This window comes from Phaenicophaeus curvirostris, chromosome 15, assembly GCF_032191515.1.
Source record: "Phaenicophaeus curvirostris isolate KB17595 chromosome 15, BPBGC_Pcur_1.0, whole genome shotgun sequence".
In the NCBI taxonomy this organism is placed as follows: Eukaryota; Metazoa; Chordata; class Aves; order Cuculiformes; family Cuculidae; genus Phaenicophaeus; species Phaenicophaeus curvirostris.
In genome coordinates, this window is record NC_091406.1 from 14698272 (window position 1) to 14723555 (window position 25284).

The window sequence follows — 25284 nt, forward strand, 5'->3', positions numbered from 1 at the left end:
TCTTCGTTGGTCTGCCACTCTTTTTTTTCCTTGGAGTAGATGTAATCAGTTGTGTCAGTACCTACATTAACAAATGCAGGCCATGTTTGGCTCGCCAAACTTGATAAAGAATGCCTTTAAGCGTTATCTATTATCAGAATCTGCACACAACCAAGAACACACAACATATAATGTTCAATAAGGTAATCAAAATCTGCAATTAGCTCTTTGAATCTGATTTTCCGAAACAGAGTGCAAATCAGGTTGTTTTTAAATTTTCTGGAAAATGGAGATTTCCATAACATTTCTCTGCTCCAAATACACCAGTTTGGGAAAGAAATACAATCCCAAGTTTCATGACTACTCAGCATGAACTCTGAGCAGACTGTCAGGTTCTCAGATCAGCTGGTGCTTTAGGAAGGTAAGGTGGAGTTTGAAACCCGTAGGCGTTTTCTGGAGTTTTTCCCTCTTAAGGCAGCATGGAACAATTTGTAAGGCAAATTCTGGCAGGCTGTCATGGAATCTGTTGCAAATAATGAACTCTGACAGCTGGGTTTTCCAACGAACTCTAATCTTCACCAGTGAACTCCTCTAACAATATTTTTACTGCATTCCGGTGCATATTGGAATGCAATTACAGGGATATATGAGGAAAGGCTGACTTAATGACTGTTCTGTGGACTGTTAAAGAAGCCTTGATGTTTATAGATTATAGCATCGTTATGTTTCAGAAGTTAATACGGGAGGGGTGTGGTCAATAGACCATTACAAAGGCTTTTAAAGTAAGTTCACTGGTGCAGCAAGGAAGCATGATAGTCTACACTTTGAATTTTGTTAATGTCAAGTAGTCGTATGGCAGGGTAGGAGTAGAGCCATATGAAACCAGTAAAGCAGGATGCTCTGTCAAATAGTGGGATACTTAGAACTTTTCTGTGACAGTAATGGGAGGAATCTTCTCAGCTATAAAACTCCATGCAAATGAAGTTGTACTTCATCTGGTTATTGAATTATTTATTTCTGCATGTTTTCTTTCTACGTAGCTTATGGATATTGACGCTTGCATACTTCTTCCCAGTTTTGCATGTGCTTTACTTATTTGCATACTCTTTGAAGAATGCAAATAGGATCATCCATTTGCACATCCATTGGTTTACATGGATAAATGTGTTCTTTCATTAAAATTCTATCTCTAGCACAGCCAGCGATAGTCTGCTTAAAACATGAGAGACTGCGTTCATTCACATGTCAGAACTGGAGAATTAGGCCTAATTTGACCTTCCTTACGCTAAATCCATACTTGGGTCTGCTTTTTCAGACTTTTCTATTTATATTAAAATTTCAAGGAGACAGGAAGATATTGAATGTGTCAGAGTTCACTGCTAACAATCGATATTTTGTAGAGGACAAGCCCTGTTTTCAATATACTGTGTTTTGAACAAACATTAGTAGAATCATAAAAGTCTGCACGCTTCTGTTTGTACGTGACCTTGATGTTTCCTTGAAAGGACCATCTCCTTCTTGGAGGTCTTGTTATCTGGTTTAGAAAATTCACTTGTCCTTTACGTTCCTACTGTACTTCTCTTTTTGCAATCTGCTGCCTGAAAATAGTGAAACAATATTCTCTGGAGCTGTACACGTTCAATTCCTCTTTAGCTTTTGATGAAAAATACTGCTTGCTTATGTAGAGAATTTCAGGCTGTGTTTGAGATACTCCATAAAGGACTATTAAAGCTGATAGAGAAAATTCATGAGACATTCTAACCAACAAGTATGTTCCCTAAATTATTTACGTACTTCATCGTAGTCACATTTTATTGGTTTGTCATTTCTTACAACACTAAGTTTATGCTTTATGAACATGATGAGTTAAAGAAGTTGATAATGCTTGCTTTTTCTTATACAGCTTTCCTGATTAGATAATAGTAAGATACTATTTCAAAGGGGTAGAACAGATAAATGCTTTATTTATCTGTATTTTTAAAAGTATATAAATGAAGGAATTTTGTCAATAAATTTAAGATTCAGTGACTGTTTTGCCCAGTTTTATCCTGTTCTAGTTCAATCTTTACAGTACGTTATGTTAAAAAAGGGGTAGGAGAGAGGCAGAGAGATCTTCATACGTGACGATTACTTAAAGTGGTGTTTGCAGTGATGGAAAAGACAGCAGTTCCCAAAGGGAGGAAAAAGAGCCTCACAGTTACTTTATTCTCTGTATGTACACATCTGAACAGCTGGAGAGGAGCTTGACTTGGGAATCGTCACTTTTGTCGATGATTGTTTTGCCTTTTATTTATCTCAGTCTCTATTTTGAAACTGATGCTAGCTTAGGTAGTATCTTCGTTATATTTTTTTAATAGATAGTATGGATTTATTTTTTTCTCCCCACAAGATAAAAGACAATATTCTGGATAAGGTGAATTCAAATTTAAGGTCAATTTAATTTGAGTACTGATTTCTTAAATATTCAGAACTATTATTCCACTCCTCATGCCTCTGCTGTGAATTTAGTGGACTTGTGGAAATTTGATAAAATGAACGTTGCTGTGATAAGATATCACCAGCTGTTGTATCCGTTACATTTTTCCTTCCTGAATGGCTATTGAAAAAATTGGAGAGTCCATGTAAAATATTCTAAAACTAGCTTCAAGCAATAATTCCAGAAAAAGAGAGACTTGTAGTGTTATAATTACTGTAGGAGTATTAGTGGGATGGACTGTCTGTTACTAAATTTATAAGAACTCTTTGGTGCAATCAATATCTTCCGTCATAATGAACATAACCCAGACAAAAACATTTCATCTTCTTTCCTGCTCAGGTAGAGTTTTTGCTGTTGTGTTGGGAGGGGAGGTGTTACATTTACTTCTGTTATAGCGAAGTTACGTGCATTTTCCCATCAGAAAAGAGCCTATATTTGTCTGTAGTCTGTCTAGTTTATAATAATCCTGCAATGGGGTCTAAGATTGCTAAAATTAAACAGATTTTTCTGAAAACTATAAGGGAATAAAATGTGATTGTTAGCTCAGTAGAGTAATAGTCTGTTAAGGATGCAGAATTACCTTTATGCTTGTTACTTTTCCCATCTGTTCCTTATTGTCTATTAGTACTTTTCCTGATTGTGTAGTAAGTACACAGTGAAGAAAAATAGCTACCTATAATATTTCTTCTCCGTTACAGGTACACAGCAGCAGTAGTCATTAATTACAGAGCTTTCTGAGTCTGTACAGTGGTGGCAGGAATCTGGTGGATGAGATCATCTTTTCCCTGAATTAAACTAATTTACTTTTGCATCAGTGGATAGAAATTTTGCACTCGGTGACGTTAGATAGCGTTGTGGATGTCTGTGGGTTTTGCTAATGTTTACAAATAAATCCTAGTAGGCAAACTCCCTTAGCGGCTTCTTGGATTTGGCAGAGTGTGGTGGTGAGGAGGTACTGGTGTACAATGTGGAGTAATGGAAGAGCCTGGAAATGGGGTGTGCGAGTTGAGGTTACTCTTCAAGAGCAATTCCAAATAGAAAGTGGTTCAAGATTGAGAGTGCTGATGCCTGAGCTTTTTTGATAAGACTAAAATGCATCCATAAAGGGACAGGTAACGTAAGAGTTACTTCATTTGTGAAAGCAGCAATGCTAGTACAAGGTAGCTTTGCTGTTAACATGGGTCCTGGCTGGGATTTTTTCACTCCTCATAGATAATGTCTTTGAAATCTTGCCAAATGAAACATTTTCTTTAATACAGATATTTTGTACTTAACTGCAGCCCTGTCTGCTGCGTGTGTACCTGCTCTGGAGATTGCTCTGTGTCTGGAATTGACCAACTAAAGCCATTGCTCCTGCTTTGCCTGCAATAGCAAGTGTCATTCAAACCAAGGTATCCCTGTTAAGTTACATGAGTCATTTGTACCTGGGTGAGCAAACTACAACCAAAGATGACTTTTTTTTTCCTTTTTTAAAAAAATTTTTTAAAATTTTTTAAGTTTTTTTCTATTTCACAAATTTACATCTTAAGAAACTGTCAGATGCTTAAAAGGTGAAAGTGAGAGGATGTTTTGGCTTTGGTTTTGTTCAACATTTGATAAACTAATGAGAAATAATGAATGAAATAGTTCAGCAGAAGTGTGTCTCTAAATGGGTATTAACAAAATAGGGTGACAGAAGTCTTTTCAGTTGCAGCATATTTCCTTGGGTTAATAAAAGCCATATCAAAATTCAGTTTTTCTGAAATCTTGTTGAAAACTGCAATATCTAATTTAAAAATTAACTAGATAATACTTTGGTGAATAATGAGGAGCTTTGGTACTAAAATATTTTGGTGCTCAATTTAAACATAAGCATCGATGGTTTAACTTTGGCAACAGTAGAGTATAAGGAGAGTAGCTGCAGGTAGAACTTGACTGAGATACCAGGGCGGGGCAAAGGACTTCAGATTGACTCGTCTGAGACTAAGGATTCTGAAATGACACCTTTAATCCCTACAGATAGGGCACTTGGCAGTGCAGTTTACATATTTCCTCCTAGTAATCAGAAAAGTAGCCGTGACATTGGCTCCAGAGGGAGTTGCTTGGCAGCTTTCCCTGTGTGTGTGTGTGTGTGTGAGAGAGAGAGGGTGCTGTAATTAGTGACAATAGAACGTGGAGAGGGAATACAGAGGAAAAGGCTGAATTTTATTAAATTAAACGTTTTCATCAATAGCTAAGCAACAAACCACATGTAACACTGTGAATTAATTATGGAAAATATTTGTTCTGCAATACACTTGCTGTGTAAATACTAACAGTAAAGATAGGTCTATGTTATGTGTAATGCTGCTGTCAAATAAAGGTATATGAAATAAGGATAGTGCAATTTCTCTTCATTTTATTTCTCTTCTCAATAGCATTTCTCACACTTTGAGAAGGAGAAGAGCTTGAAGTGCTTTGCCTTTCAAAGGTGTCCACCACAGATAGTTGCTATATGTGTTAGGTATGAGACAGTTAAAGGGGGTTTGATTGTTTCTTGGGTTTGTTTGGGGGTTTGGATTTTGTAGTTCGTAGGGGTTTTCTTGTTTTACTTCAAGCATGTTAAGTGGTACATAGGTGTTTGTAAATGACATTTCCCCTGACAGAAATCCTCAAAGATACAGTTTAATTCATGCCAAAATCTATCAATGATTTTCACAGTAGGAAAATAGAAATGTTTGATAAGCTAATTTAGCATTAAAGATATATTTGAGATTTGAGAGCTCTGAAAGCTGTGGTAGTGATGTCATTGCAGATCTACTTAAATATTGTTCATTCTTTTTTTCTGATTTTTAAATACAGAGTTCATTTTGTTAAAATAACATCTGCACGGCAGGCCATGTATTTTTATGATGATCATTTCACTTCCCAGGCTCTATAATACTACCCAAAGGCATGCTGTGCTAACCTAGAAATTCACTTTTTATGTCTTGTTGTTTCTGAATAACGAGATGAACTAATAATAGCCTGAAAGTATATCAAAAGTGTGCTTGGGTTGAGCAAGGTAATGATGTCTTTATATTTTACTTGAAAATTTTAATTTGTGAATTAAGCAACTAAATATTAGCTGGGCTGTTTTATATCAGGAATTGTGTGAGCTTCTAATGCGCAGGCTGGGCGTACAGCACAGCAGGAGAAAGACGGTTTGTATCTGCTAGTGGTCTTCTCAGTGCAATGAAGGAATGAGGTTCCCATCCTTCAGAGGAAGCGTCAAGTCTTTATCTCTGAAAATAGCTCTCCAAATTAGGCTTCTGTAGGTGAAAAATAAGTGTAACCTAGTAGCTAATTTTGTGTGTATGTTCTGAAATCAGATAGTGTTATTTGCAGTGTTAAACTCTGAACGGACCAAGTTCTTATTTCACCATCACAACAAGGACTCCCCAGATTTGTGACAAATAGTAAAATACAAAATGGGAAACCCTTAATGCTGTTCTCTGGGTGCACTTACAGATGTGGAGGGAAGCTTTTTTAGCATATTCCTCAAATAGTTGCTGTCTTTAGCTTTTTCAAGGATGCACTCCTCTTCCCTCGGTCCGTTTGGCAATAATTTAAAAATGCTGGCAGATAATCTGTTTCCCTGTCACTTCAAAGTAAGTCTGAGAGGAGCAGGGGAGTGGCAATTGCTTTCCTTATACTTACTTTTCGTATTTTTTTTGGAAATGATTTTTTGTTCTGTTCACTTGAAAATGTCCACTGAAGGAACTGTCATAAAGAATATATTATAATATCATATTCATAGAGTATTTTAAAATGCATTGTATGTTTGTGGTATGCTTAATAGAAATGTATACCTGGATTTAATTCCCTCTCTTTGAGTTGGGTCAGCTGTTTACTTGTTGATTTACTGGGTAATATCTGAAAGAGTATAATTTTTTAAAAAAAACATAAAATCTAGATACCACAGTCTCTTAGGATATCCAGCTCTAACGTTTGTTGCCCTAAAGGATAGAAACACTCTTCAGCGTCTTTCAGGAATGGCTTGTTAGTCCTGCCTTGGGCCAGGCATCTTTTCAGTGTCTTTTCATGATGAAGATTAAAGTACTAGAAAACATATTATCTGGCGTGCTGTGTTAAAATCTCTTCCAGGACTGGCACACCCCTTTTAGCTAAAGAAACAGATTTGCATCAGTTCTTAATTCACTTACAACATATCTATGTTGGCTGTTGCTTATCTTCATTTCTTATCTTCACAAAATTCATGGTTAGCAGTTGGTTCCATGTGGTTTGGTATCAGAGTTAAGCCAACAGATGTATCAATTTCCTTTTTCTCCTGTACCCCTCTATTTGTAAAGGCAGGTATTGCTTTCTGTTCTTCTGGGACATTTCATCCACTCTGAGTGTGCTGAGATGATCACTAATGGATTGGAAAATTCTTTTACTACTTTAAGTATTTCATTGTAAGCTGTAGGTTCAACTCTTATTATTCTTAATGTGAAGATGTTTGTGCCACTAAATTATTCCTAAATTCATGGTTTTTAAAATTTTTTTTAAAATGTACGCAACTTTTATTTAAAATTTTAATTATAATGCATTGCTTTTTTGAACATAAAAGCAAAATCGATGTTTAATAGGTCATCTACTTTTAGCACAACCTTCCTCCTTTTTCCCCCCACTTATTTTTAAGGGGGAATTTCCCTCCCTTGCAGTTTCTGGCTTATGTTGTGCTTTATATGTCTGATGATCAGTAATAAAAGTATAGCGTATAGCCATAATCTGTTTTAAATGGAAATAGCATTTAAAAAACAAAAGAAATTCAGAACAAATTAATATAGAAGTTGTCAAGATTGGGAAGGGCTTCCCATAACTAGAGTTCATAACGCACAGCATGAGTGGGTCAGTTGTTCTGTTATGGCAGCTGACTTCGTGTACATACAACTGAAACCTTGAAAAATTAATTTTTAAACATTATTTGCATACCTGAGATACTGCCCTAGCCACAGTGCTTTGTTTTTGTACTTGCTAAAAACTATAACAGATAGTAAGAGTAACTTTAATGGAAAGAAATAAAATCCAGAAAACTAATTCTTTTAATGTTTTTAGCCAAGTGAAGAACAGGTACATTTAATCCTCTTGTGATTAAACATTTAAACATGGGCTCACCTTTGTGCATGAGTTTTCTCAGTCTCTGAAATGAGGCTGCTTATGCTTAAAACCTTTATCAAGGCTATATGAAAGAAGAGGTTCTGTCCATTGCTAACTAAATATAACGTTGGTAACTGATATAATTAAAATGAAAGTGTATATAGTATCTTTGCAGTGGTGTCCTTATTGCTCTCATTTTTCACATTTAAAATATTAAAACAAGGACAAAGCTATCCTTCAGCCTTTTAGAGTAAAGCAAAAGAAAAGAAGCCTCTCACCACAAATCGGATTGCTTTGTTATGTTTTTCCATCAAAGTAGATAATTCTGAAGACACTTAACGTAACTCATACAAAGGAGCAGTACTCAGTAAAAAATGACACTTCGTTTATTGTGCCAGCCATATGACAGTAGTTTTAGGTTCGTATTTTACAGATGTCTACTTACTGTTTTTTACAGCTTACATTTTAAAATAAGCTTTGCTTGAAGCCTCAGTGAGGTGTTGCGTGGCTCAGTTGTTTGTCATATAATACCTATGACAAGTTGAAAATTTTAATCTTTCTTTGCCTTTTTATAGGGGTATTGGCACTGTACTCTTGAAGAATATTCTCAACAGTTCTCAAGTACTTGTTGAGTGCCAGTTAGGCTTTGAGACAGTATTTTTGTTAAGTGCTGAATAAGTTGTCATCGGGTCTTACTAGAGGAATATGTAGTATTTATTGCATAAATTATCTTTCAGAATATTTACAAGGCTCATTTAAATTACCTGTGCTCATTTTTGGCAGCACAGTTAGGCTTTTTTTTAAAAAAACCCTTAACAATTAAAGTTTTTACATTAAGGTCTTAGTATGTTTTTTCAAGTCTGTCAGTTGTTAGTGATGATAATTGTATCAGTCCATGTGCATCTTATAAATCCAGTCCTTATGCTAGCAGTCTTCTGCAATGACTTAACACAGTCTGAACGTGTTAGTATTTTCTATTTGATTTTCCCCTTAATTATTTTTTTGAGTGAGTCTTGTTTATAGTAATTAGTAAGGGTCTTGAAGCTGGCAAGAGCTGGCTCTGAGTAGATTAAACTAGTATTTTATCACGTGCGCTTCTACAACTCCTTAAGCAATACTGTGGAATTTTCTGTTCTTGGCCTAATATTTCCTTACATACTCTAAAGTTTTGCCTGAACCATGCCAACAGCACTGCATGAGGCCACACCTTCAGCTGAAGAAGTCCTTAACTGTTTACTGAAATTGGCTTATGTTCTTTGTTGAGTTGTGGCTTCGGATTAACCATTTAATTATACAAGGTAGGTAAGGGATCTTAGCACCAGCTTGAGAATGTTAATCTCCTGCTAAGAAGTTATGTTTCATAAATTTACTTTTTAAGGATTTGCCTTGTGTTTAAATCAACAACAAAGATGCCAAGAGAGTAAGATTCTGGTTATAATGGTGCTTACTTTGCTTGTGCTTCGCTGTTTGCCTGTAAGTAGCAGCAACTCAGCCTTGTGATGAATTTTTCAGAGGCATAAGCAGCAGAAGAGGCAGTGGACTCATTGCGTACCGCTCCGTTTCCTACATGGCATGGAGTAATACTGACTGGGGTGGGGAAGAGAGCACAACCTGCTCAATGCCATTTGTGTCCCTTATTACTTTTGGCGAAGTACTCAAAAAGATCATGGCATAGAGACAACAATGTCACTGTTGGAAACCTTTGGGGTCCGGCAGCTAGTGGCTAATAGTTTTATCCCATGTTCCTATCCAAATCCTTAATTATTTTCAGTAGTGGTTTTGATTAGGGCATTGAAGTAGATATCTTTAAAGGCCCCTTCCAACCTAAACCATTCTGTGGGCAGTTGTCTGGAAAGAGATTCTTTCAATTGTCAATCCTCACATCATTTCCATTAGCAAAACAGTAAGGAATTTGTCAAGAAACTTCAGGGCAGGGAAATAGACTTCACTCATTTAAAACACGCTTGTTCTCTTATTTTTTGGTGGCAACATTTAGAAATTCTAACACTCTTAGCAAGAATCCCTTGGGTGAAAGAGCAACACTGCTCTTGCTGTAAGATTTTAATCTCAGATGATAACTACCTAAATGGAATACAATTCACAGAGGTACAGAGATGACCACAACATTGTGTAGACTTCTTTAAATCTTGTTCCTTTTTCATGACTATGACAGATGTTCAGAGGGGTTCTAGTGCCTGCTGGATTTTAGAATCACTGTGTCTTTTGGAAGTGCTCAGATGTCATTGTAAGGAAATAAACAGGAAGATATACTACAGAGAAGCAACACTGAATGAAAATTGGCTAAGAGGATATAAATGTAATTAGTGAAACACATTTTCATGACTAGAAAAATTAGCACCCATTTATAAATGTTATACACTTGAACCGTTGTTGACACCTGAGGCTGAGAAAATATATCTATCTGCTAATCAAAACATGTAATTATATCCTGTGAAGGTGAAGTAATGCCTTGAATCCTTGCTCTTCATGGTTAATGATTTGGGAAACTCATTTACCCGGTCACCTCAGTTTGTCCTTTCTTGCTGTATTTTTGTTCCCCAAAATAGTAAGGTCAGGCACGTGCTGAAAAGATTAAACTTTAGATCTATGGAAGAGTGAACATCTCATAGATTGTTAGGTTGTATTGATATCATTAAAGAAGGTGTTCTCAACAGTCAGAAAAAAACCTCTGGTTGTAAAATAGGCAAAGCAATATAAATTAAGTATTAACTTGCTGAAGAATTAAAACTCCTACACACTGTTAGTATAGTTCAGGAGTTGATAACTTGTAATTTCCCATTGACATGACCGTAAGTAGCTGTCTTCAAAGTCCATAACTGCATGTAATTGAAGATGATGATGCTCTGACACAAAAACACGTGAGGGAAAAAGTGTAAATTATTGGCTAGATAGGGAGGTTGGCCTATAGAGGAGAATTACTGAGGAAAAATGGGATATAAAAAGTGCTTACTAAGTTTAATGATACGATAACTGAGTAATTTATTTTGTTTTACAGCCCAGTTCGAGTGGCATCATGGAGATGTGAGAGACAAGTAATCGTAATGTAGTAAAACAATTTATTTAGTCAGCAAATAGTAAAGTATATCACTGTCAGTTAAAGGTATGCTGCCGTAGGTATTGATACAGTTCTTACTCATCTTTTGTGTATGTGGTTATCACAAACTAGAATGGGAGAGGGGCAAGGAGGGTTGTAGTTATGATTGTTTGATGATGAAAACTAGAACTAGAAATTAACTGATTCACATTGAAATCATCTTTATCTTTAGTTCTTGCAGTTCAACAGAATCTTCAGGCTAGTTAAATTATAAAGGTGATTGCAAAAAGGAGAAATGCTTCTGCTGTAGGACCGATGTTATCCATCTTGATTATGCAGCTCTGGCAGGTACATCTGAATAATCAGTCCTAAATATTCTCTTTAATCACCCTGGTTTCTAGCTAGCTAGCTGCTTCAGATGAACTGAACAAAAAGAAAGCAAGTAGAGTTTATAACAGTGCTACTTCACCGTTCCTCACTTGCTTCTTTTTTAGACTGTGTCATTCAATGAGAATTTTTTCTTCCTTTTTTCTGAAAGCCAATATAATTAAAATTTTAAACTGAATAAGCATAGTGTACATAATGTTTACTAACCACAAGGTCCTGTGTAGAACATTGTTGCATAGAAATGCATTAACCAGTACAGATACATCAACCTATTTAGTATTAAGATGATTCTTAGAAAGCTGGAATTGAGCAGAAAATTTACTACTGCTAATATATGAAGGTAAATTAATTCAGTATCTCATAGTTCTGTTGATACAATCTGCCTTTGTGCCCTAATTTCAAGTAAGGAGGACTGCAGCAATATTTACAGATGTTATTTGCTATATGCAATGTAGTTACTGTCCTAAATTTCCCAGTTAGATCCATTAATGTCGTATTTTTAGGTGTTGACTCGTAGAACATCATGAATGTTCTGGGATGATCTACAGCTTAAGTCCTCAAAAATTATATTAAAAAAACCTCCCTGTGCATACCTTGAAATAAAAATGGGCAGAATAAGTAAACAGAGGTGTTATATAAATATATAATACTGCCTTGAATCTGTAAGTATATCCAAGTAGTCTAGGACGTGATTGTTCTGTTAGTTATTATTGTTTACCTACTGGAATTGCAGGACGTGTTCTCAGTACTTTCTCTTTGTGATGGGATACATGGCAAATCCAATGTATAAGTTGTCACAATTACTCAGAAAGTCACTGTGTTGCATGAATATCAAAAAGGTTCCACTTATCCATTTAAGAGTCATCAGGTATGATTTTCAGGTATGAATTTAAAATTTTGTATCCCTTTATTACACTTTTTACGTCAAACCAGTGATGTGTTGTGGAATCTGAATACCTATGCAATGAGTGAACTTCCTTGGACAGTCAGAATCCAGGAACAAAGCAACAGGAATTTGATGACAATTAGTGGACGTGGCTCTAGAATTTTCTGACGTAGTGGGGGTGTAGGCTTTATCACAGACTTTCAGTTTTCTTTGTAGTGTATCGTTACGTGAACTGAACAACTAATACCTTAGTACTGCCAAGGGTTGTTCATGCTTAGCAACACTTAAATTTAACATTTTGCCTTGCTGTATCAATTTATATTACCCAGTCATGCAAGAAAGTTTCATGGGTTGGTTTTTTTTTGAGCAAGGTTGTTTTTACGCTCCATTCCATGGATTAAAAAAATGAAGTGCCCAAAGCACAGGTTTAATCTGCATAGTTCTGTCTAGCTTGTGCTTAATGAAGCAATTCTGCAACTAAAGCACTTGATTTCCTTATAGAGTCAGTACAGAGTGGTAAATGCTTTTGGATACTTGCCACCGAAAGACCATTCTGTCTCGAGTTCACTCATTTAAGTTAGGTAGACAAGATCTCCCTCTGAACATGTCTCTGGAGTGGTTATTTCTCTCTGTTGACTGGAGAGAACAGGGTGTTGGGTTTCACTGTCAATAATTTGGGCACAGTTTAAGCGTATAAGTTAGGTAAACAAGATCCTGCACATGATTTTATTATTTTTTTTTTTTGTAATGTATGCTGATGATGCTGACCAGTAAGCAACAGCTTAAAAGGGTTTTATGAGCATCAGCTTGTAAAAGGAAAGGTCATAAAGATAAACTTTGACATATTTGTTTTTGAAAAGGCTAATTCAGATGTGACATTGCTTACTTGCACCTTTCAGAGGTAATATGTTCCACCTTGCGGCTGGACCTTTTGTGAAGTACTGTGATTATAGGTGTGATTTCCCTAGTCATCTCTACTTACCCGATGATTATCTACAGTCTGTTTTTACTTGGAGAAAGGATTCGATATGTGGAAACTTGAATAGTTGCAAATGCTTGTGATGAAATAATGAGTAATTCTAAAAAAAAACAATGACAAAAAAGGCCTTTCAGTTGTGAAAGATGACTTAAAACGTCTGAGTGCCATTGTTTGCTTCCTAATGAATGTATGAATTGTATCGTGCCGTGCTGCTTCGTAAAATTGTATGTCCAGAAGTGAATTGGCATATTTGCCATTTCCTCTCTAAAGCAGAGGTTTTATTGATGCTGGCCACATCAGAGGTGTTGTGGTAAAAGAAATAGTGCTTGGAGGATTACTGCTGCGCTGAGGCAGGGTCTGTCTGCTGTTGAGAAAAGGGGGTTCAGGTGACACATTCACTTGCTTGAATTGTCTTCTCCTGCTTTTGTTCTTGTATCTCCCCCACTGAAACCACAAAACCAACCATTTCCTGGTTGGAACTGAGAAACTGCTCTAAGAGGGAGTTGAGGAGTGTTGCAGAGACACAACAGTCCTTTGCATACTTCTGGTTTGAGTTTGCTCTGCCACAAAAACAATTTAAAGAGCTGTGAAACATCAGGCCAGCTGTGATCCTGTCTCTCACTTCTCCCTGTATCCTTACTCTCGCTTCCAGCTGTGGTTCAAACCTTCTCCCATGCTAGCATTGGCAAGGAGACGTTGTTTTAAGGTAATTTAATCTCTTCTGTTAATATCGTAGTGATTTTTTTCTTAGTTTTAAGACTACTCTAGCCCATTTATTACTTTGTCCCTTTTTATATAGCATAAATGGGCAATGATAGACACTTAAAAGGTAGACAACAACTGAAAATCTTGTCGTTCATATAAGTTCATATAAAGTCTGTTTTCAAATGTCAGCCTGTTTTCTGTTAACCTCAACCTGTGCAGGAAATACTTAGCACTTGTAAAATTCAAGTTACTTCTTCACCCTTTTCTTGCTTCCTTTTTAATGAAGATTGAAACTTTCTTCATTCTGTTCCATGTAAAGCAGAAGAGTTTGATGTAGATTAATTCTGGATCTACTTTTCAAACTCCCTCTTTCATCCCACAGTAGTCCATCATCAGATGGCACTCATTTTCATCAGCTGGAATATTTGGAGATGAGCTGTCTGTGTATTTTCTTATGCTTGTGTAATTTCCACAATAATAACTGTGGAGGGAAAATCAGATTTATACTTTTTTCCCAGTAATGTTTTCTTTTAGGTAATGCAGTCGATAACACAATGCTGAAAGGGAAGTTTGGCATAATCCCAGTTTTAGCCTTTGTAAAATATCACTTACAACATTTATACAGAGTAAGATGCCATGGAGTTCTTAATTGCCAGGATTTATCAAAAAATACTTCAATATGCACTGATCTTTCATTGTATGTATAAATGGTGTTGTAAGCCCTTTTTTTCCGTGTGTACAACAGAAGCTAGAATTTTGTCTGGAATGTTTCGGGCGGTATGCGGCGATTCTGTGTAATAGCACTGTCTTCTGCAATGGTTTAGATGGCTTTTATCTACCTGCTAGAGGCTGTTCCAGGATAAATTGACAACCTGCACTGTATCATTTTACTCAATCACTTCTATGTGCAGAGTGCCAGTAGTATTTTCAGAATAGCTCTTATGGTAAGGAAAAAGTAGGCATAAATGGGTTGCTGGGAATTTATTGGTACTTCTAGTTCTGTTGATCAGGAGCCTTGCCAACATAGTGACTCAACTGCCTGTTTAGTGAACAGGTAGAGCCGTTTCCAGCCAGAGTATTTCTCCTCCTCAGAGATAAAAATAAAGAGTTAGTGACTTAAGGATGGAATGAACAGGAGCTAAGACAGCTTGTCATTGCTGAATCTTGTCCTGACAGCTGCCTTAGCAGAATGCATTTGATAAACTGTGATTGACAAAATACTTGAAAACTGAAGCTTAAAATTGAATTTGTGGAGCATGCAAAAGTAGATAGGATAAAGTAAGAATAGTCGTATGAGCATACAGAGTTGTCATCATGCACGTAACTTTTTTAATTTGAAAAACAGAGCTGTAGGGTAACCTAGACTATCCCAATATAATTATCAAGATCATTATTGTAATCGAGCCTTCATGTGAAGCTAGGTCATGATGCAATATTTTGTGTTTGTTTCTTACTAAAAATCTAATGTTATAGCATAATTCAGTGGTAGATTAGGGACAAAGAAACAAACAAAAATGTGGCTATTGGCTTCCCTGAACTTTTGGAGTCTGTGTATTTTTTTTTATTTATATTCTATTTTGATACTTTAAGGAAATTACAACTCTAGATCTCAGTTCACATTTCTAGTTTGAGAAGAATTAGAATATTCCACTTTTTACAAATTAAGCTCAGAATCCTCCAAGAAGGAAACCCTTCTCATGCTGCATCTGCGCAGTTGCAGGCACTCAGAGGGGTTTTTGGGGGGTGAGGTGTCTTATCTCTTTCACATCAACATAATCTCCTTAATTGTCTATAGAAAATGTTACACGCCATTCCCAAGGTTACAGAAATGAATTCACCACTTCTGTATAAATACTGGGATGATTTTCAAAGTACTTCTCGGTAAATTCAGTTGCAAAAAAAGAAGATATAGGTAACAGTGCTGGTATTGCCAACTGCAGACTGCCATGGCAGTAAGCAGAGAGCACTGTAGTCTCCTCTCCTTTGCTGATTGTACTCATTAAGCTGCACTACCAGTCGATTCTGTTGTTGGTGTTCATTCTATTTCGCATTTGCATTTAAATTCCTGTGAAGGAAAGATAAGATAAAGAGGTAAACAAATGATGCGTATTTTCTCTTCAGTTCAGCTGCTAGTAGAAGTGTGACTTTGAGAGGGAGAGAGAGAGAACTTTGAGGAGAAATGCCCAGGTATTCTTTCCCGAGCATCATGTCCATTCGGTGTGTAGCAGACTTCAAAAGGACAGTCCCTGACCTTTTAATGAAAATGTAAATCCGCAGGGAATAGCTAAAAGTAGAGTTGAATGAAAAGGAAACTAGGTCACTCACCATGTGACTCAGTGTTTATAGCTTGGATAGGGTATATTGTCATGTATTTCACATCATAAACATACAGGACATGTAGAGAGTATCGTCTATGGTTATTTGCTCTAAATTGTTATCCCTTTTGAGTCATCGTTTCTAATGCTTTCTCTTTAACAATGCACAGCTTGAATTTGTAATATGTTCATGTATGTCTGTCTTGTCCAGGCAGTTCTCCTGTGTTTTCTATCAACTTCTTGGTTTGTGGAAACTGGATGGACTCCTTTAGGTTAGATTCTATCTATCAGGAGCCGGATTAGTATTCCTTATACTAGGGAGCAGAGGGGAGCTGGTACCATGATGTGTAAGGTAGACATTTGTTGTTACCTAAGAAAGCTGAATTTGTCTAGGGTTTTGAGTATGTTACAGCTTCTCCTGCGTTTTCTTGTTACATTCGTGAGGAAAACTTGATTATGTTGTTTTTTTAAATGAGCTGGGAAAACCGATATGTACTGAGGTGATCGTTTTCTGCCTGATAAGTCTTACCCAGGGTAGGAAGACTAAGACAGTGAAAATTTCTTGAAGAATTTCATGATACGGGGTGTGTAGGAGAGAAAACAACAAGTGAAACTGATAATTGATGAGGAAATATGATGGGCTCTGAATGTCTGTTTTTCAGGAAAGGTGTATGAGTGGAATAGTGCAACAAAAAAGTTTTGTTAGTGTGACTGTCCTATGAAAGGGCGTCCATGTAGTATTACAACAATGAGAAACAGCACTCTTCTTGCAACAAACAAAAGGAAGCAGTGGAAAGTTTAAATAAAGAACAAAATAGAAGATATCATCACTGCCATAGTACAAAGGTGTGGCATGTCTATACTTTTGAACAATACATTGAATACGTATTCTTCCCTTTAAGGAATGATGTACTAAAACAGCAAAAGGAACCAGTGATATGAGTACCCATATTATGGCATAGTTTCCTTCTGAAGAATGACTCTCATAGTTTAATATTCTTTAGTGTAAAAAAAGCAGTGACTGGTGACGTGACTGGATCCTGTGCAGTGGTGAGCAATGTAAGGAATGTGAATATGGAATGATTGTTCACTACTCTTTCCCCATGTGGGAAATATACAACATTAAATTAGCAAATGGCAGATCCAAAATGAACAAAAATATACTACTTCTTAAAACATTCAGGGCCCTTGTTGGACTTCTTGTCCATGGACTAGGTAAATACTGACAGTTTCAAAGATAGACTCGAGAAATTAATCTGTGTTCTGCTCTTGGACTCAAATTACGTTAAGGGTCTTTTCCAACCTAAATGATTCTATGATTCTAATTCATGGAAGAAAAATCCAACCAGGGCTGTTGAGTCACCTTCCCTGGAGGTTTTTAAAAGATAGATAGACGAGGTGCTCAGGGACGTGGTTTAGGGGCAGATAGGAATGGTTGGACTTGATGATCCAAGAGGTCTTTTCCAACCTGGTGAATCTATGAAGCTATGAATCTATGAAATCTGAGAGAAACTCCTGGAGTTTCAGAGGCTATTCTGAAGGCTTACATGTTTACGCTAGTTATTATACCTGTTCTTAAGCTGTAATAGAAGATCTTTGATCTTACTTGCTACAGGTTGTACTTATGTTCTTTATTAACAGGTACCGAGCATAAATTAATTTCAAAGCTTCAGGTGATCTCATTATAGAGACTGAAGAGATAGTTGGTAAAATTTGAGACTGAAATCTTGTCTTTTATACTTTTTTTTTTTCCCCACTACAAATAACACATTAAGACAGTAAGTTTGTCTGCTTGTCTTCTTGTGCACTGTGAATCGGTTCTTAGTTCTTCAAAATTGTTTACAGGCACAGATGACAAATTAGATTTTACCAAGTAAATTACTTGAAAACTGTAATTTGATATTTTTTTCCACTAGTAAAAGCTGCTGTAGGAAGAGAAGAGAGATCAGTAAGTAAAAGTAGGTCTAGAGGTGGTTGAGGTTTATCAATTAATTAACTTGCATTAACAATTTAAAAACAGTAATTCTTAGCACTGAGGAACACAACTATATAATGAGAAAAATGCTGAAATTAGTACTGCAAAAGCTTTTTGGCTTTATTTTGTAAGACATTATTATTGCTAGAATATTGATGTTAATCACCAGCTTGCTACAAACACAACTGTACATATCTCTTTTAGGTTTTCTTTATAATATTAGGGGCTTTCTTAATTTGAAATGAGCAATAAGCTACAGTGGTTAGAAGCATACATGATGTCGTAGGACTCATGGAATATTCAGGCCATTGAAAAGAATTCCTAATATCTCAATAGACTAACATGGTAGCATATTATGTTGCAGATAATTTTTACTGCAGCAGGTTAGTTGACTTATTCTTTCTTTATGATTTGAAGCCAAAAAGTGGTACAGGATATCAATGAGTGTCCCACAATAAGAAGAATAATTTTTTTTAAGAAATTGTTTTTAGAATTCTCTAGATGATTTTTTTTGTCTTTTCTATATAATTTTTATTTACACAGTTTTGTGTGCTGTCAAAAGTGGCAAAAAATAGCAGTAAGTTGCTTTAGTTGCATTGTTGATTGGTTGTAGTACAATGCATCTAATCTTCTCTGAATTTAAGCTTTGTATTTGACCAGTGTTGTGTTGCTGTAAAATTCTGTCCATGTGGGTTTTGTCACCATATTTATGTAAGTATACTGGCTTTAATTATTTTTTTGTTTGTTTGTCACAAAAAGGTGAGAAAGTGGTGAAAAAACAACCCCAAAAAAGATTATTTGAGGAGAATGTAGAGCCTTGACCTGCCCCGTACTGGGAGAGAGTGCTCTCAGTTGTTAAGTTTTTCATCCTAGTCCTCAAAAGCCATAGTGGTCAGCAGTAAATGCTGAGCAAATAGTAATGAAAACATTCTAAGGTGCTAACAGAGAAGCAACTGCTGCTCATTGAATGTGTTCAACAGAGAGGAAATTGGAGGTAATGGGGACAAGTCTCAGCCTTGTAGGTGTGGCAGAAATTGGAGATTTGTTACTGGATTTTTTGTGTGAATATTGGGAAGGAGAGCAAGTGTCTTGAGAAGTTAAGGGTATTCATTTGTGAGACCTTTTTTAATGCTTCTGAAGGGCTAGTTTATAAAAATAAACCTTCTTTCTACTGTATATTACCAGTAAAAATTGGGTTATGCCACTTTGATAAATAGAAGAGGGAAATGGGAATAGAGCTTAGGAGGATATTTAGGCTCTGGTCATATTTAAAGTTCCATGGTTAGTTTCTAGATGAATGTTGGCAGAGAGGCATGAGAATTTATGGATAGAGAAAGGAAGTTTTATAAAATGCAAAAAGGTTTCTTGCTGTAAGAAAGAAAAAGTCATAAAGAGTTTGCTGTCATCTTAAAGGGTGGAGCGTGTCCCGTATAGTTGGTAGCCAAGCTTTCAGTGATGCCTGTTGGGAAACGTTGAAAAGTGACATTCCAGAACATGTGACTAAGCTAATAAGGGTGAAAATTCATAGTGTGTAGCTGGAAACATCCATTCAGACAGGACTATAAAGGGGAAAATTCCAAAGGAAGGAAACAACTGGGAGTGGGTTACATGGCACTGTGGTGGGGAGGGGATGGAAATGGGGAGACTCATTGCAGCCTTGCCTTGTCGCCTTTTCTATTGGCCAGCAGGAAGACATCATGTAGGTCTCATCAAAGTGCCGAGCCCTGTGGGAGAGTGTTGGGGTGTGAGGGAAATCAGATAAATGTTGAAACCTGATAGAATGCAGAAGCAGAGTGTCAGTCTCTGAAGAGCCTGCTATAGGAAAAGAGAAGAAAACAAGTGTGCTGAATTATGTGCAGAAGACAAGCAGCTAGTCTGAATGCCGCATAGCTCACAGGAGACCGGTTTAGCAATTGCAGTATTTGTTTTCTCAATTTTCTGAAAGTGTTGCTAATATTTATGCTGTTATTTAAAAGTAGCTCTATCAGCATTCATTTTTAACTTAAGCCAGGACAGCAAGTCGAAAGCTGCTACTCCTCCGTCTTTGAAAGTAAGGTGGAGAAAGCAGATTTCTTTCTCTCTGTCAGCTACTATGGGAGCAAGGGGACCTGTGGACATTGGGGAGGTTGTGTTTTGGAGGCATAAGGGAGAGGGGAGAGCGTAGCAAATTCACGCAGATTCTACTTTTTCCAAATGTGTAGTGTCTGATAGGGACTAAAATTAACTTAATGATCCAAAGATTTACTTACAAAAGATTTATTTTCTAATTTTTGGCAAGGCCAAAGATTGCAGGCTGCAGACTGTTCTTTCCTGTCCAGTAATTGCAAAATCCATTACTATCTCTTTGAGATTTTTTTTATAAAAGGCTGTACTAAATCTGAATAAAAGCGTAATAAGTAGATTAGTTAAGAGAATAGCCCTCATGAGGATGCTTGATTCAGAGTGTAGTTGCTAGAGATAACCCTAAACACCATTAGATTTAACTCCCTGTGAGTGTCAAAGGAAGGTAAAATCCATGGAGCCTTCCCTTCAGATGACGCTGTGTTTGAAGTATCTCAGCGTTTAAGTTATTCTTTCCTTTGGGCATTGGTAACAAACTTTTCTTTTAATTATTGGAGAAACAGAGATGGGAACTTATCACATCAAAAAGACGGATGGCTCAGCCTCCTTGGGGGAACAGCGTGTTGTCCTCATCTGTACCCTTTGTAATTATAAGGATCAAATATCTCAAGGTGGCCACAGACAGGTAAAAAGAGAAAATAGCAGATGCAGTAACATACACACGCTTAAAGGGTAACGTGATAAAATGTCAATGGTTGAACTGTTGATGGATTCTTTCTATTTTTTTCCTCTTAAGAAAGAAATGAAAGCAAAACTTGCATTAAAGCAAAAATACGTTTGAGATTTCAAAAATTTGCAGTTATAGGGTGTGATGTAAAAGAAACTGTAAAATTGCAAGCTACTAAGATTGGCTACTTTCATTGTGCCTACCGCAAAAGAGTTGCACTGTATTTAAGAATTCAGTCCCATTTTCAAATAAAAAAGGGAAATATAAAGAACCCAAGTCCCTTACTGAAACAATTCCATTACTTCTTTTTTGATATATTCCTGCAGGTCAAAAATGCTTGTGCTCCTAACAAGTAGCTAACTTGTATCACATCTTTAGCATGCAAAGTGGTTTATGTTCTACTGCTTTGGTCAGCTGATTTTATTTCTTGAAGTGTCAATGAGTTATGTTTTGCCTTTGCATATAATAAATCACCGAGGTTTATGGAACACATTTACAGTGTTTATTCTAGTGAGTCTTGAGTGTAAGATTAAATTTTTATTTTATAAAAATTATTAAGGGTTTGAATGTGAGATATACCAATCAAAATAATTTCCCAGTGAAGCCTTAAAGGAAATGAGGAACAAGAACTGGAGTGACTATACCTTAATTATTGGGCTGCTTATCATAGTGGTTTGCCCAAGGAGAAACTTGTAAATAAATAAAAAAAGGTTTTATGTTTCTTGTTTGCTAAATCTGAAGACACACTTGTTGTTATGAAATTCAAGAATAATTTCCAACTGATTTTTGTGCTTTTCAAATATAAGACGAATCCTTAATTATTTCACGTTTTCAAAATCCAGGTATATTTGAATTAGTTATAATCAAAAGGAAGCTGTTTTCTTTTTGCTTAAAGAGAAAGACTGTTCAAAGCTTAAGGATTTTCATTTTTGCACATATTAAAATCCGTTTGGAGACCAAAAAAAAAAAAAAATTGCTATCCTTGCAACAGTGCAGTTGCCCTGGTTTGTGTGTAGTTGAAATACAGCAGAATGAGCCAGATTATGTTGATAGTCAATGTTAAAGTCATCATGCTGCTGCAATAAACATATCGGAAGTGATTTATTACAGCTGAAAGTGTCACTTTTCCAAATGCATCTTAAGAGTCTGCTTTTAGATAATAAAAATTAAGGATGTAATGATACTTACTTGACTACAGAAATAATAGATAATACACTGAAAATAAGTTAGTATTATCTTAAATTCCTACTGTGCAGGATGTATAGAAACTCTCATGGACTTCAGGTTAAATTCTAATGCACATATTATAGACAGATTTTTATGCTTTCTATCCTTTTTCATGGTTAATGTTACCAACAGCACGTATGTGCACGTCCTGCAAAGCAAGATTGCACCAGTACCACTGCCACTCAACATGCCCTTTTATGTCATTGATAATGAGATGAAAATACTCTCTCTTCTAGATAATAACAAGTTATGTGTTTCTTATTATTCAGAGATACTTTGGGTGGGAGGAGGTGAAACGTTCTGTGGTCTATATTACACCAAATGTGAATGGAATGGGAGAAAAGGAGAAAAAGAGCCATCTCTAAAATGCATTTGTTTTATTTCATTTAGATTTTCACACACACCTTTCTGAGAAATTGAAAGACAGACAGACAAGCTGGCAGCAGCTGGCTGAGACAAAGAACTCTCTAATACGTAAGGTTTTTATTTTGCTTAATCTGTATTCCTTGTAAATCTAGAACTTAGTTTAGTACTTGTGGGTTTTGTTGTGATTCTCTTTGTTCTTAATATGGATTGTGGGATTTTTCTATTTGCTTGCTTTTTCCTTCTAGGTATTTATATTCTATTGAATAAACCGGATCTCTCTTTACTACTTATTTCTCCTTCATTCTTCTCCATCAATTTAATTTGACTGAACTAAGTAAGGGTGGGATTTTACTGGGAGTCATCAGTGGGTGGTGAAGAGCTGCATTTTTCCTGAGCTGACATTGCTGGGACTGGGCATGTTCCATGGAAAGAAAGAGAGCTAAGACATGTAAGAGCGGCCAGATCTGGGTACACACAGGCATGATTTAAAAGCAAGATGGTACCTATATCTAGCATTATTTTCATGAAGGCAGTTGCACATGTTTTATCCCATTGATAATAGCTTGCATGTGATACGTGCTGCTTCACAGTTTCTTAAATCTGACTGTTTCATACTCAATGCAACCAAGAATGCTCAGTGTGTTTTCATACTAGAGATAAGACCGTTTTTGCGTTTCCATGCGAGAGCATTTGGTAGAGCAATTGCATTTCCTTAATGCTGGTATTTAAAACTAAAAAATGTCCAAGCTGACGTGCGTGGTTGGTAAGGAAGATGAAATTAATAAGAAACTGAAATGTTCTTGTATATATCTTCACGTTTCTGAAGCACTCATGGTTATTGGTGTTGCAGAGGGTATTATGGCCTAGGTAAAACAGATGGGTTATGCCATTTAGGCCACACTAAATCTCTTCACTGCTTTTTCCAGGATCAGAGAGAGGTTTTACTCTGTAAATTGCATCCATCTGAAATATGTCTTTTCTCATTTGAAGGTTTGAGGCTTTTCATCAAACATTGTTTCTCTTTGGTTTAGTTATTTTCCCTGACAACCTGATACCCTTTCCCATTCATGCAAATTTGGTTTATTTAGTCCTTTTAATTTTTGTTATTGTGTTTGGTTAAGGCTCTAGAAATCAAGAACAACATGGGAATGTATTAATAATTCCATAGCAACTCAAAAATATTTGACAGTAGTATTAGTTTGCACCTCTGGCTTGACAGTAGCATGCACTTAAGAAAATAATTGAACAGACACAAGCAATAGAAAAACGTGCTACTTTTTATCATTTTTATGAGTCTAATTGTTTGGACATATAGAATCTGATATGGCTAGTAAAATAGTTCATTGCATGCTCCAGAAGTGGTAAGGAGGGTCCATTGATCTTATAAATCTAGATGTGCTGACTGGCATCGATGTCAGCCAAATCTATTATGTTAATAATTCAAGCAAATTGACCAATACCAGGCTTGATCTCTGTTCCTTTTTAAATGTGCCATAGGATTTTTTTACATCTGCATGCTGCCAAAATCAGACAGATGGCACTGACCTTGGTTTAAAGCCTCAGCTGGCTGAGAATGCATCCAAGTACTGTTGCAAAGCTTTCAGTGTGCATATTGTGTCAACAGGACTCTTAGTGCCACCATAAGTAGACCCCTCAGACCTTTCATTTTAAAGGTACCCGGTTATCAGGTGTGCTCTTTTAATGGGTGCATTGCTTTGCTGTGTTCTAATAAAATATTAAGTTTCTTGATCTGTTCAGTCTTTACTTTGCTAAGGAGAAAGATGCTGCCTGTGCAGAATAAGAGGCAATGTGAAAAAAGGAGGTTAAGTGCTGAATGTGGGCATTGTAATGGTCAGTGCTTCAGAAATACAGGCAAAAGGATGGTTGTAAGAGCCATGTTCAGACTCTGGAAGGAAAAAGGATAAAAGCCTCCTCTGGGAAAATATCTCCTCTATGCTGTATTTGAAGTAGACCCAAATCTTACCTTTTCTGACTTATCTTTTTCTGGGAGAAGAATTCTTAATAGATTGAGGCTCGAATCTCTGATATTAAACATAGAGAATTAGAACCAGATAAACTAACAAAACCACACTCACTTTCTTTTTATAGCCATAACATAATGTAACAAACCTTAAAGGTTTATCAAAAACATAAATCAAAACTTTTAAAGCATTCAGGTAGTGTAATGTTGAGCAATACATAAAAACCCAAAGGAAATTAGGTAGTGCTCACCTTAGAATATGATTTGAATAGGACCCTAACAGAGGCTTGTGCCACTTATTTAATAGTGAGGATAAAAGAATTGGTTCCTTGTATAGCGTGTGAAAGCCAACCTGACCATTAAATTCAATAGAAAGCTTAACAAGGAAGCAGAAGGGACTGAGTTAAGTAATTAAAAAACATGGGGTTTTTTGGTGTAGTAATAGTGGTTGTCCAGGCAGTCTGTTTTCTACCATTTCCTCTCTTCTGGTTCACTTTGCAGCCATTGTAGTGCCGTTTGAGCATCTTTGCTGTTTGTTTCAATGTGATGATACTGGGTAAAATGTGACCTTGCCAGTGTAGTGGAGTCCTAGTCTCAGAATTCATGTGTAATCCTGTCAGTACCAAAAGGAGATTTTAATGACTGTGGTTAATAAGAAACATTGTTGCAGCAGCCATACAGCTGTCTCAAAGATCTGCCTAATCTGTGATGTGCAAGTAAGTTCTTAAAGTAATTTTTGGATGTTGTCAATTGAGCTGTAATTTAATTAAGATAAGGATTACGCCTTTTCTGGAGGAAGAAAATTGATTGGATTTTATACTGTGCTTAGGACACACAGATAGAAAATGCAACTCGTTGTATGGGAATTTGATTTAGGAAGATCATCTCTCTATGGCATGACATTTAAAAATCATCAGTGAGAATGGTAGGCTGATGTCCAGTAGCCTTCAGGTATAAGTAAATTCTTGTACTTTGTTGGAAACTGTATTTAAGTACTGCGTGTGGATACTGCGGCTAGTGTTTGTAATAATTCTATTGAAAACACAGTAGTGAGGAACGTAGTTC

The 25284-nt window shown here is 36.3% G+C and overlaps 1 protein-coding gene across 10 annotated transcripts in view; it reads left to right on the top strand.

Moving 5' to 3' along the window:
• Positions 1 to 25284, top strand: part of TENM2 (teneurin transmembrane protein 2) — a 596193-nt gene that overhangs the window by 268809 nt on the left and 302100 nt on the right. For 6 of the 10 annotated variants that reach the window (XM_069869284.1, XM_069869285.1, XM_069869286.1 and 3 more), the window contains one exon: positions 22263 to 22346. The exons of 3 other annotated variants lie outside the window; for them this stretch is intronic. In XM_069869284.1, coding sequence (XP_069725385.1) covers positions 22263 to 22346 — 84 coding nt within the window. Of the gene's footprint in view, positions 1 to 22262; positions 22352 to 25284 lie in introns of those variants that run through there. One more of the 10 variants, XM_069869294.1, reaches the window with a different exon arrangement.